Below are 12,092 nucleotides of genomic sequence, written 5' to 3'. Positions count from 1 at the left end.
GTGTGTAACATTTTGTGTTTCTAGAGGTCAACTTTTACTTCTGAGTAATCTAAAAGGCACAGCTAATCCCTTCCTCTTGCCTTCCCTCCCTCCCTCCTTCCCTCTCTATTTTGTCAGTACTGGAGATCTAGTTCCAGGCCTCATACATGCTGGGTAAGAGCTCTTCTTCTGATTCCCATCCTTTTACTTTCCCAGCCAATCTTGAAATGGATAAGTAGAGGGTTTGCCTAGGCCTAGGGAATGTGTCTTGGTTGTGGCTGTGACTAGTTGTGCTGGAGTTCTGTCTGCCATTAAGGGTATGGGAAGAAGCTCAGTCCTGCATATACAATGACATGAGGGAACCATGACACCAGATTGCATGCTTGGCTTGCCTGCCTACAGCTTAAACTAATAGTGACTTCTTAAAATGCAAGTACTGGCCATCAGACCTCTGGGGAAAATGTCAGCCAGGACTTCTCAGAGTGACAGTGGTTGTCAAGGGGCCTCATACTTAGGGCATCTCATAGGCATCCACACTGACTCCTTCAAAGAGAAAAGAAGCCGGAGATGAAGCATCCATCCCTTCCTGCCTGGTCCAGATGCTGTGCCTCTGTGCTACAGAGTTACCTTTTCCATGGTCAGAGCTTCCCAGCTGCTCTGTCAGAAGCACAGATGCTTCAGTGAGTGTTCTCCTCCTCACAGCTTAGGGACAGGCTCCTCTGCAGCTGCCTGACTCTGCAGCCACACCTTTAGGGTAGATACTCACAGTGAGAATGCTGGTAACCTCAAGTCCAGTGTAGGAATCTGATTGGCATGACTCCAACCACCAGCCAGCGTGGAATGGGTAGCAGAGGGTGTTGACAGTGGACATGGTGTTGTCAGTATACAAGATATTCGCAGTGGTAGATCAAGAAAGATTGCACGTAAAAGGTGTCAAAATGGTTCTCCCACTTTGCCCAGCATGTTCTATCTCCATCCTGCAGGCTTAGCTGTTTTTCTAGAGGAAGCCATTCATTCTCAGGTCACCACTTTTGCATGTTTTTGTTTGCACAGGCGTGCACATATGTGCATATTTATGTGGGGGGAAGAGAGAGAGAGAGAGAGAGAGAGAGAGAGACAGAGAGACAGAGAGACAGAGAGACAGAGAGAGAGACAGAGACAGAGAGAGAGACAGAGAGAGAGACAGAGAGAGACAGAGAGACAGAGAGACAGAGAGACAGAGTGGGGGGGGCAGAAAAGCCCTAATGTCGTGTCTCTCAAACCGAGAGAAGCCTGCGCTTGCTTCTCTGGTGGTCTTGCTTTCTGTTGGGCTGGTATGTGGTTAGATAGTTTGGTTTCCCTTTCTAGTCTTGGCTTTTAAAGTAGTCATCCATCTACTATCTTTTACTGAAAGCATTTGCTATTGTTTTAAGGCATTGAATAGATATATTTTGGAAAAGAAATTTTAAACTTCAACTTGATTTTCCTGTGGCACTTGCCAGATCTGGTCTTTATCACTTTGCCAGATCTGGTCTTTTGCTGTATTGCTTTGCTCACACAATTATTGTTCAGATGTCTTGGACTCCAGCTAATGGAAAAAGCCCTTCCCCATTTGATGATGAGGATAGCTAGAGATATGGTCACCTGGGAGTCCTGTCCACATCTGGCAGAAATGGCCCATGATGGCCATGATGACCATTAGCTATCAAAGGTTTACTGAGGCTGGCTTTGTGTCCCATATTGTTCTGTGGCCTTTCTGGTGAAGGCTTCAGCCTTATACCTCCCCAACCCAAGTACTCTGGCCACACAGCATTACCAAAGGTGATTTAGACTACGCTGAACACAGGCCCGAATGAAGTTTGATGAGATGGAGGAGGCGCCCAACTGTCTGGACATAGGAAGCACGTGGAAAGCAATGGCGGCCCGATTGGCACATGGACCTGGGAACATAGAAGCTGAGCCATGGTGGTGGCTAACCATTTGCTGGTAGTATTCTTATCACCTCTCATCATGTGCTGACTCGCTGGCAGGACTGTTCCAGTCCTGGGTGCTTTTTGTTGGAGACACTTGCTATGTACTTGTTCTTCCTGGGATTCTTCATCTACAAGATTATGGGGGACAGAGTGGGACCAGCCAGCATCTTCAAGGACAGGCTGAAAGTAGGGCTACAGGGAATCATATACACGGATGTTATGGGTGGTCTTTGACTGGGTCAGGAGTGTGCCCAGGGGAGAGACTCCTGTCTCTGAGACTCAGCATTAGGGTAACATTGTCATTAGACTATAGCTGAAAATCTAAGACTGCAGAGACCGCCTCTGTACTCTGCAATGTTGGGAATCGATTTGGGGATTTCAAAGCCACATTTTTGTCTGTGTTTAATTTTTCAAGTCATGACGGACATGACAAATGGAGTACTAATGGCTATTATTTTGGTCCCACAGATAAAAGCAAAGAGCACAGCCGTGCACCCCGTCCCCCTGCTCTAATGCTACGTGCCCCAGAGAGGAAAAGCTTGGTGGGAGACAAAGAGGATAAGGTGAGTGTCATAGAGACACAGTCCCCAGGGTTTGGGATACCTGGGGCCGGGACACTTCCACACATGTTCCCACAAGGGGTTTATAAAATGGCTTTTCCAGTCTGCCCTGCACTACAGCTGAACCCAGGCTGGCAACTTCATATCCTGAGGGAGAACAAATCCCAGACAAGGTCTGGGAGAGCACCTTTACCAAGTAGAGCTCATGGGTGGGACCCTGTGAGAAGGAGTGTGGCTTCCAGCTCAGTTCACACTGCATCTGTTTTCAGAATGAAGAGAAAGCAGGCATGGGTCAGGCTTCTGCAGACTTTCAGTTCAAAGTTAGGCTTTGACTGTTAAAGAAATCCCAAAGACATAGCAATTTTTCTTTAAATGTTCTAATTTCAGGCCACTCTTTCAGACATTTGTCAGATGGCCTTTTAAGACCTGCCTCGCCTTTGAATAAGCTGGGATTCCCCTACGTCACTAAACTTGAGAATAACAAAATCACAGGGTACCTGCCCTCTCCAGGGTCCTGGAGCTTTTGTGTCTCAGACATTTTCTTCTTACTTTCTTCATGTGCTCCTACCTCATGACCCCTGGGAGTGCTCTGTCCTTCCTGGCCCACAGTTACCTTATCCCAGGATGTAGTCACCCAGAAGCTTACCTCTCCCCACCCACCTCTAGTATCAGTATTGGATGGTGAGCACTAATCACGAGTGTGTGTTGGTACAGATTAAAATTTGCCCCAGGGGATGAGTTTTCCAGGAGAGATTAGCACATCTCTGCCAGAATTACACATTAATTACATAGCTAGCCTCGCTGGTGCCATTCGTAAATACTGGCTTGATTACTGGATTCTGCCAGTCTGATTCACTTTTATTACTTCCTCGTCAAGCAGGAGTTTTACACCGTGATTAGCCATTTTTATCACCAATAGGAAATCATAACCAGCATGTGCCTCGTGAAGAAGATCTTGGTAATTAGCTGGAGAGAATCCTAGCAGTGCCAAATTTAGAAGTTGGTACTATCACAAATTACACTCTACCATATTTACTTGAATAATTTGGTGCTTGGAGGCTGAGTGCTATGTTCTATTGTTCAATTAACTTCCAAATGAAAACCCCCTCCAGTTTCCCTAATTGGATTAACAATATAAACCCTGGTCTTATTTATGCGTACATGTGTATACGTGTGTGTATGTGTGTATATGTATGTGTATGCATACACACACACACACACACACACACACTCACATATATAAAATTTGCAAAGACAAGTGCTTCTTAATATTCCCTGTTAAGCCAATTATTCATCCTGATCTTTTTTTTTCTCACAGGAAACAAAAATATCTTCTACTTCCTGAAATTAAAAAAAAAAATCCACAAAAGTTTTGTTTTCATACTTAGGAATGTAAAGGATGGCTATAAAAATGAAAAAAACTATGTGTAAATGAAAATATCAACCACAAAGAGCAGAGGCTACTAGAGACCCCAGAAAGATATGGGACGCACATGCACAGGTGCATAATGGGTATAGTGCTCCAGTCACCATCTTCTCAGATTCATCTAAAGGTGCAAACAGGGCAGGTCATTTTGTCACCATCTGCTCCCTGTTGGGAGGGAGTACCTGGCCCTTTTGATAACACAGTTAACACAAAGCGACTTTGTTGCCTATCAAGGATTTTACAAAAAAGCTACAGTCAGCAGATTCACCTGTCTTTGTCTGGGTGGGGATATGTGCACTGGAGCATGGGTGCCCAGGAAGGCCAGGGAGGATGTTGGATTCCCTGGAGCTGAAGTTACAGGTAGTTGTAAGCTGCCCAAAGTGAGCACTAGAAACTGAATGCAGGTGTTCTGCAAGGAAAGTGTATGCTCTTTTTTTTTAAACATTAAAATGATAGATTTATTCAATGTATTATAGCAATTAAGAGAAAAATTTCATGGTTTTCAATCTTTGATATAAAATTTCAAACGATATAGATTGAACTTGAACATATAAAATAGAAATGTTGTATATTAAAATGTACGATTCTTACATCCTATTTTTTGATTATATTTTTCTTTTATTAAAAATAGATTTTTTTACACAATATATTTTGATAATGGTTTCCTCCCCCCCATATTCATCCAGATCTTCTCAATTCCCCTTCTCATCTGAATGCCCCCTCTTTTCTTTTTTTCTCCATCTTTATTAAATTGGGTATTTCTTATTTACATTTCAAATGTTATTCCCTTTCCAGGTTTCCAGGCCAACATCCCCCTAACCCCTCCCCCTCCCCTTCTATATGGGTGTTCCCCTCCCCATCCTCCCCCAATTACTGCCCTACCACCAACAATCCCATTCACTGGGGATCCAGTCTTGGCAGGACCAAGGGCTTCCCCTTCCACTGGTGCCCCTACTAGGCTATTCATTGCTACCTATGAATTTGGAGCCCAGGGTCAGTCCATGGGTAGTGACTTACTCTCTTGAAGCTCTGGTTGGTTGGCATTGTTGTTTATATGTGGTCTCAAGCCCCTTTAGCTCTTTCAGTCCTTTCTCTGATTCCTTCAACCTGGGTCCCGTTCTCAGTTCAGTGGTTTGCTGCTGGCATTTGCCTATGTATTTGCCATATTCTGGCTGTGTCTGTCAGGAAAGATAAACATCCGGTACCTGTCAGCCTGCACTTCTTTGCTTCATCCATCTTATCTAGTTTGGTGGCTGTATATATATGGGCCACATGTGGGGCAGGCTCTGAATGGGTGTTCATTCTGCCTCTGTTCTACACTTTGCCTCCCTATTCCCTCCCAAGGGTATTCTTGTTCCCCTTTTAAAGAAGGAGTGAAGCATTTGAATTTTGGTCATCCTTCTTGAGTTTCATGTGTTCTGTACATCTAGGGTAATTCGAGCATTTGGGCTAATATCCACTTATCAATGAGTGCATACCATGTGTGTTTTTCTGTGATTGGGTTACCTCACTCAGGATGATATTTTCCAGTTCCATCCATTTGCCTATGAATTTCATAAAATCATTGTTTTTGATAGCTAAGTAGTATTCCATTGTGTAGATGTACCACATTTTCTGTATCCATTCCTCTGTTGAAGGGCATCTGGGTTCTTTCCAGCTTCTGGCTATTATAAATAAGGCTGCTTTGAAAATAGTGGAGCATGTGTCTTTGTTGTATGTTGGAGCATCTTTTGGGTATATACCCAAGAGAGGTATAGCTGGGTCCTCAGGTAGTGCTATGTCCAATTTTCTGAGGAACCTCCAGACTGATTTCCAGAATGGTTATATCAGTCTGCAATCCCACCAACAATGGAGGAATGTTCCTCTTTCTCCACATCCTTGCCAGTATCTGCTGTCGCCGGAGTTTTTTATCTTAGTCATTCGGACTGGTGTGAGGTGGAATTTCAGGGTTGTTTTGATTTGCATTTCCCTTATGACTAAAGATGTTGAACATTTCTTTAGATACTTCTCAGCCATTCGATATTCCTCAGCTGTGAATTCTTTGTTTAGCTCTGAACCCCATTTTTATAGGGTTATTTGTCTCCCTGTGGTCTAACTTCGTGAGTTCTTTGTATATTTTGGATATAAGGCCTCTATCGGTTGTAGGATTGGTAAAGATCTTTTCCCAATCTGTTGGTTGCCGTTTTGTCCTAACCACAGTGTCCTTTGCCTTACAGAAGCTTTGCAGTTTTATGAGATCCCATTTGTCGATTCTTGATCTTAGAGCATAAGCCATTGGTGTTTTGTTCAGGAAATTTTTTCCAGTGCCCATGTGTTCAAGATGCTGCCCTAGTTTTTCTTCTATTAGTTTGAGTATATCTGGTTTGATGTGGAGGTCCTTAATCCACTTGGACTTAAGCTTTGTACAGGGTGGTAAAATGGATCGATCTGCATTCTTCTACATGTTGACCTCCAGTTGAACCAGCACCATTTGCTGAAAATGCTATTTTTTCCCCATTTGATAGTTTTGGCTCCTTTGTCAAAAATCAATTGATCTTAGGTATGTGGGTTCATTTCTGGATCTTCAATTCTATTCCACTGGTCTATCTGCCTGTCTCTGTACCAATACCATACAGTTTTTATCACTATTGCTCTGTAATACTGCTTGAGTTCAGGGATAGTGATTCCCCCTGAAGTCCTTTTATTGTTGAGGATAGTTTTAGCTATCCTGGGTTTTCTGTTATTCCAGATGAATTTGCAAATTGTTCTGTCTAATTCTATGAAGAAAGTTTCACCAGACAACTACTAAACCTGATAAACACCTTCAGCAAAGTGGCTGGGTATAAAATTAAGTCAAATAAATCAGTAGCCTTTCTCTACACAAAGAGAAACAAGCTGAGAAGGAAATTAGGGAAACGACACCCTTCATAATAGACCCAACTAATATAAAATACCTCGGTGTGACTTTAACCAAGCAAGTAAAAGGTTTGTACGATAAGAACTTCAAGTCTCTGAAGAAAGAAATTGAAGAAGACCTCAGAAGATGGAAAGATCTCCCATGCTCATGGATTGGCTGGATTAATATAGTAAAAATGGCCATTTTACCAAAAGCGATCTACAGATTCAATGCAATCCGTTTCAAAATTCCAAGTGTATGCTCTAACCTCTGAGCCCTTGCTTCAGTTCCAGCTTTAGTTCTCTTGGCCAATGGTTATCAACCTGTGGGTCGTGACCCCTTTGGGGGTCAAATATCCTTCATATCAGATATTTACATTACAATTCAAAATTCTAGCAAAGTTATAGTTATGAAGTAGCAATGAAATGATTTTATTTTTGATGTTCATCACACAGTGAAAAACTATATTAAATGTCACACAGCGTTGAGAAGGTTGAGGACCATTGCTCTTGGATCTTAGAGTAACTCAAGGTCCTTTCTCAGCGCATTAGAAATTTGTGTCTAGGATGTTCATAAAGCAGTGCATTCGTGTCTCCATGTCCAGAAAAGTGACAAGGAGAACAAGCTGTGGCTGCTGCACTGTCCTGAACTTTGGTCACTGGTGTCAGGCATTTGGCCACCGCTGCCTCTCTCACGCCGACGTCTTGTTGGGTGTTTCTACCAGTAGGATGAGTACTACCAGTAGGATGAGTACTAACTACCAGTAGGATGAGTACTAACTTCATGTAGATTTGGTTGGGCACATGGTCAGCCATGGTTTCCCACACGTGAGTTAAAATCCACTGTCATTATTGCTACTAAACTCAGGTTCTAGAATGTCAAGGTGATATTTAATTTTGTAACCCTCGGTTCAGAACAGGTTGTCATTTGAAACAATCCACCCACCCTTTAATCTCACTTGAATTTCCAGATAGAAAAAGAGGTCATGACCTTTTTTTTTCATGCACTTCTTTTATTCTTTTTTTATTTTTTATTTTTTATTAACTTGAGTATTTCTTATTTACATTTCGAGTGTTATTCCCTTTCCCGGTTTCCGGGCCAATATCCCCCTAACCCCTCCCCCTCCCCTTCTTTATGGGTGTTCCCCTCCCCATCCTCCCCCCATTGCCACCCTCCCCCCAACAATCACGTTCACTGGGGGTTCAGTCTTAGCAGGACCCAGGGCTTCCCCTTACACTGGTGATCTTGCTAGGATATTCAATGCTACCTATGAGGTCAGAGTCCAGGGTCAGTCCATGTATAGTCTTTAGGTAGTGGCTTAGTCCCTGGAAGCTCTGGTTGCTTGACATTGTTGTTCATATGGGGTCATGAGCCCCTTCAAGCTTTCCAGTTCTTTCTCTGATTCCTTCAACGGGGATCCTGTTCTCAGTTCAGTGGTTTGCTGCCGGCATTCGCCTCTGTATTTGCTGTATTCTGGGTGTGTCTCTCAGGAGAGATCTACATCCGGCTCCTGTCTGCTTGCACTTCTTTGCTTCATCCATCTTGTCTAATTGGGTGGCTGTATATGTATGGGCCACATGTGGGGCAGGCTCTGAATGGGTGTTCCTTCTGTCTCTGTTTTAATCTTTGCCTCTCTATTCCCTGCCAAGGGTATTCTTGTTCCCCTTTTAAAGGAGTGAAGCATTCACATTTTGATCAGCCGTCTTGAGTTTCATGTGTTCTAGGCATCTAGGGTAATTCAAGCATTTGGGCTAATAGCCACTTATCAATGAGTGCATACCATGTGTGTTTTTCTGTGATTGGGTTACCTCACTCAGGATGATATTTTCCAGTTCCAACCATTTGCCTATGAATTTCATAAAGTCATTGTTTTTGATAGCTGAGTAATATTCCATTGTGTAGATGTACCACATTTTCTGTATCCATTCCTCTGTTGAAGGGCATCTGGGTTCTTTCCAGCTTCTGGCTATTATAAATAAGGCTGCTATGAACATAGTGTAGCACATGTCTTTTTTATATGTTGGGGCATCTTTTGGGTATATACCCAAGAGAGGTATAGATGGATCCTCAGGCAGTTCAATGTCCAATTTTCTGAGGAACCTCCAGACTGATTTCCAGAATGGTTGTACCAGTCTGCAATCCCACCAACAATGGAGGAGTGTTCCTCTTTCTCTGCATCCTCGCCAGCATTTGCTGTCACCTGAGTTTTTGATCTTAGCCATTCTCACTGGTGTGAGGTGAAATCTCAGGGTTGTTTTGATTTGCATTTCCCTTATGACTAAAGATGTTGAACATTTCTTTAGGTGTTTCTCAGCCATTCAGCATTCCTCAGCTGTGAATTCTTTGTTTAGCTCTGAACCCCATTTTTTAATAGGGTTACTTGTCTCCCTGCGGTCTAACTTCTTGAGTTCTTTGTATATTTTGGATATAAGGCCTCTATCAGTTGTAGGATTGGTAAAGATCTTTTCCCAATCTGTTGGTTGCCGTTTTGTCCTAACCACAGTGTCCTTTGCCTTACAGAAGCTTTGCAGTTTTATGAGATCCCATTTGTCGATTCTTGATCTTAGAGCATAAGCCATTGGTGTTTTGTTCAGGAAATTTTTTCCAGTGCCCATGTGTTCGAGATGCTGCCCTAGTTTTTCTTCTATTAGTTTGAGTGTATCTGGTTTGAAGTGGAGGTCTTGATCCACTTGGACTTAAGCTTTGTACAGGGTGATAAGCATGGATCGATCTGCATTCTTCTACATGTTGACCTCCAGTTGAACCAGCACCATTTGCTGAAAATGCTATCTTTTTTCCATTTGATGGTTTTGGCTTCTTTGTCAAAAATCAAGTGCCCATAGGTGTGTGGGTTCATTTCTGGGTCTTCAATTCTGTTCCATTGGTCTATCTGTCTGTCTCTGTACCAATACCATGCAGTTTTTATCACTATTGCTTTGTAATACTGCTTGAGTTCAGGGATAGTGATTCCCCCTGAAGTCCTATTATTGTTGAGGATAGTTTTAGCTATCCTGGGTTTTTTGTTATTCCAGATGAATTTGCAAATTGTTCTGTCTAACTCTTTGAAGAAATGGATTGGTATTTTGATGGGGATTGCATTGAATCTGTAGATCGCTTTCGGTAAAATAGCCATTTTTACTTTATTAATCCTGCCAATCCATGAGCATGGGAGATCTTTCCAACTTCTGAGGTCTTCTTCAATTTCTTTCTTCAGGGTCTTGAAGTTCTTATTGTACAGATCTTTTACTTGTTTGTTTAAAGTCACACCGAGGTATTTTATATTAGTTGGGTCTATTATGAAGGGTGTCGTTTCCCTAATTTCTTTCTTGGCTTGTTTCTCTTTTGTGTAGAGGAAGGCTACTGATTTATTTGACTTAATTTTATACCCAGCCACTTTGCTGAAGTTGTTTATCAGCTTTAGTAGTTCTCTGGTGGAACTTTTGGGATCACTATATATATATATATACTATCATATCATCTGCAAATAGTGATATTTTGACTTCTTCTTTTCCAATCTGTATCCCTTTGACCTCCTTTTGTTGTCTGATTGCTCTGGCTAGAACTTCAAGAACTATATTGAGTAAGTAGGGAGAGAGTGGGCAGCCTTGTCTAGGTCATCACCTTTGTTGAGGTTTTGAGATCGAAACCATGCAAACTTATGGGTGTGGCGGGGTAGAAAGGTCGGTATCCCCAGAATGTATGCTTTCTGAATTCATTTCTTTCCTAGAACCATGGCAACATTGTATTACTGCCTGTTTACTTTTGAAGAATCTCTTCTCTTGATGCTGCTTTTCCATGGTGGGAATTAGCTCATTGTTGATCCAAGAATCCATGACTGTCTTAAGTAGGACAGCTAAGTACGGCAGCCTGATCCTGGCTATGGATCCCTATTGAGCTTGTCATCATCCAGAGTTTTTAATTTCCAACAAAATTTGCCTCCCCATCCCAGTTCCGTCTGAGAAGAATACAGAAAAAGGCATGCTTCTGCTGTTTTGAACTGGAGAGTATAACTCATTTCTTTCCTAGGAGATACAAACTTCAAACAGCCCTTATTTTCTAAATGGGGAGCAAAACAAGTGACACTTTCCAAACCTAGCTGGGCACGAGAATCACATATACCTTGAAAAATAACCCCATGAGCTCTGTCTGAGCAACATGATCCAGAGAGGTGGGGAGTACAGCAGCCTCCAGAGCATCCAAACCTGTTTAGGACTCTGATCTTCCTTAAGGATGGCAGATTGAACCAGATGTGGTGGCTGACACTGGGAAGGCTAGTACTCAAGTGGCTGAGACATGAGGGTCACTGCAAGTTTGAGTCCAGCCTAGACTACATAATAAGTTCTAGAAGAGCCTGGAGGGGGCGGGAGTTGTCACTTTGAACCCAAATGTATCATAATGAACCCAGATGTGTCAGCCCTGGTTGTGTCTAGAATACCTTGGAGGGTGGAGGCTCTCTGACTCTGGACATCGGGATTTCATAGCACATGACTCCAGCCCACGAATCCTGGATATGAGCACAGTGATATTTTTCTACCCGTTCCCTGCACCCCAGAACTGCAGCAATCTCATGACTCCCCCTTGTCTCTGGATCTGAGAGCAGACAAATGGGGATCCTAGAGGCTGCCTCTTGCAGATTGCTCTACCTGTGCACCTAGTGTAAGCCATTGTCAATCCAAGCCTTCTTGTGATTGCTCAAGCTAAGAGCCTCCTGTCTGTGATGTTTTACTCTGTAGTCATTGCTGGAGACAGCTGAGTCTGCCTGGAACTTGGTTACTTTCCACTTTTTTCTTTTTTTCTTTTATTTCTTTCTTTTTTTTTCTACTGAAACTGAGACAGTGTTCAGAATTAAAGCAATCATCTCTCATCTTCTCTTTCATTTAAAGGAGCCTCCGCCCATATTGGTAAGAGGGGAGGATACTGCAGCAAAAGGCAATAAACCGGTGGCCTCCACGCCTGTGCCTGGATCCCCCTGGTAAGACACCCCTAAAGCCAAGAGCTGTAAGACACAGCTTCGTGTTGTCCCAGAGTCTGCTTAGTATCATCAGAGAGAAAGTGCATGCTTCTTAGGCACATTATGCTTAAGAAACACAGTCTGCACCCCCGGGCAGGTATAATTCTCCACTTTTGTCACGTCTATAGAAAGGGAAATGGCACTTAATGATGAGTCCCTCCATCCTGGTGTATTTATATGTATTAAAACAGCAACACTGCTGCATATAGATCGGCGAGAGTCAGCGGCTTGAGGTAAATGTAGCATGCCAGGAGCTGCTAAGGATTTTCTACCCTCTCCTGTGAGAAGG

General features: G+C 42.9%; 1 protein-coding gene across 1 annotated transcript in view; it reads left to right on the top strand.

Annotated features, from left to right (window-relative positions):
• Tcerg1l (transcription elongation regulator 1-like) overlaps nt 1–12,092 on the top strand; it is a 187,879-nt gene that overhangs the window by 112,736 nt on the left and 63,051 nt on the right. The window contains exons 5-6 of the mRNA NM_001130077.1: nt 2,400–2,494; nt 11,676–11,764. Of these exons, the coding sequence (NP_001123549.1) occupies nt 2,400–2,494; nt 11,676–11,764 (184 nt within the window). The remainder of the gene's footprint in view (nt 1–2,399; nt 2,495–11,675; nt 11,765–12,092) is intronic.

Source organism: Rattus norvegicus, chromosome 1, assembly GCF_036323735.1.
Source record: "Rattus norvegicus strain BN/NHsdMcwi chromosome 1, GRCr8, whole genome shotgun sequence".
NCBI classification, from domain to species: domain Eukaryota; kingdom Metazoa; phylum Chordata; class Mammalia; order Rodentia; family Muridae; genus Rattus; species Rattus norvegicus.
The sequence above is the reverse complement of the archived record's forward strand: the minus strand, read 5'-3'. Positions and strand labels throughout refer to the sequence as shown.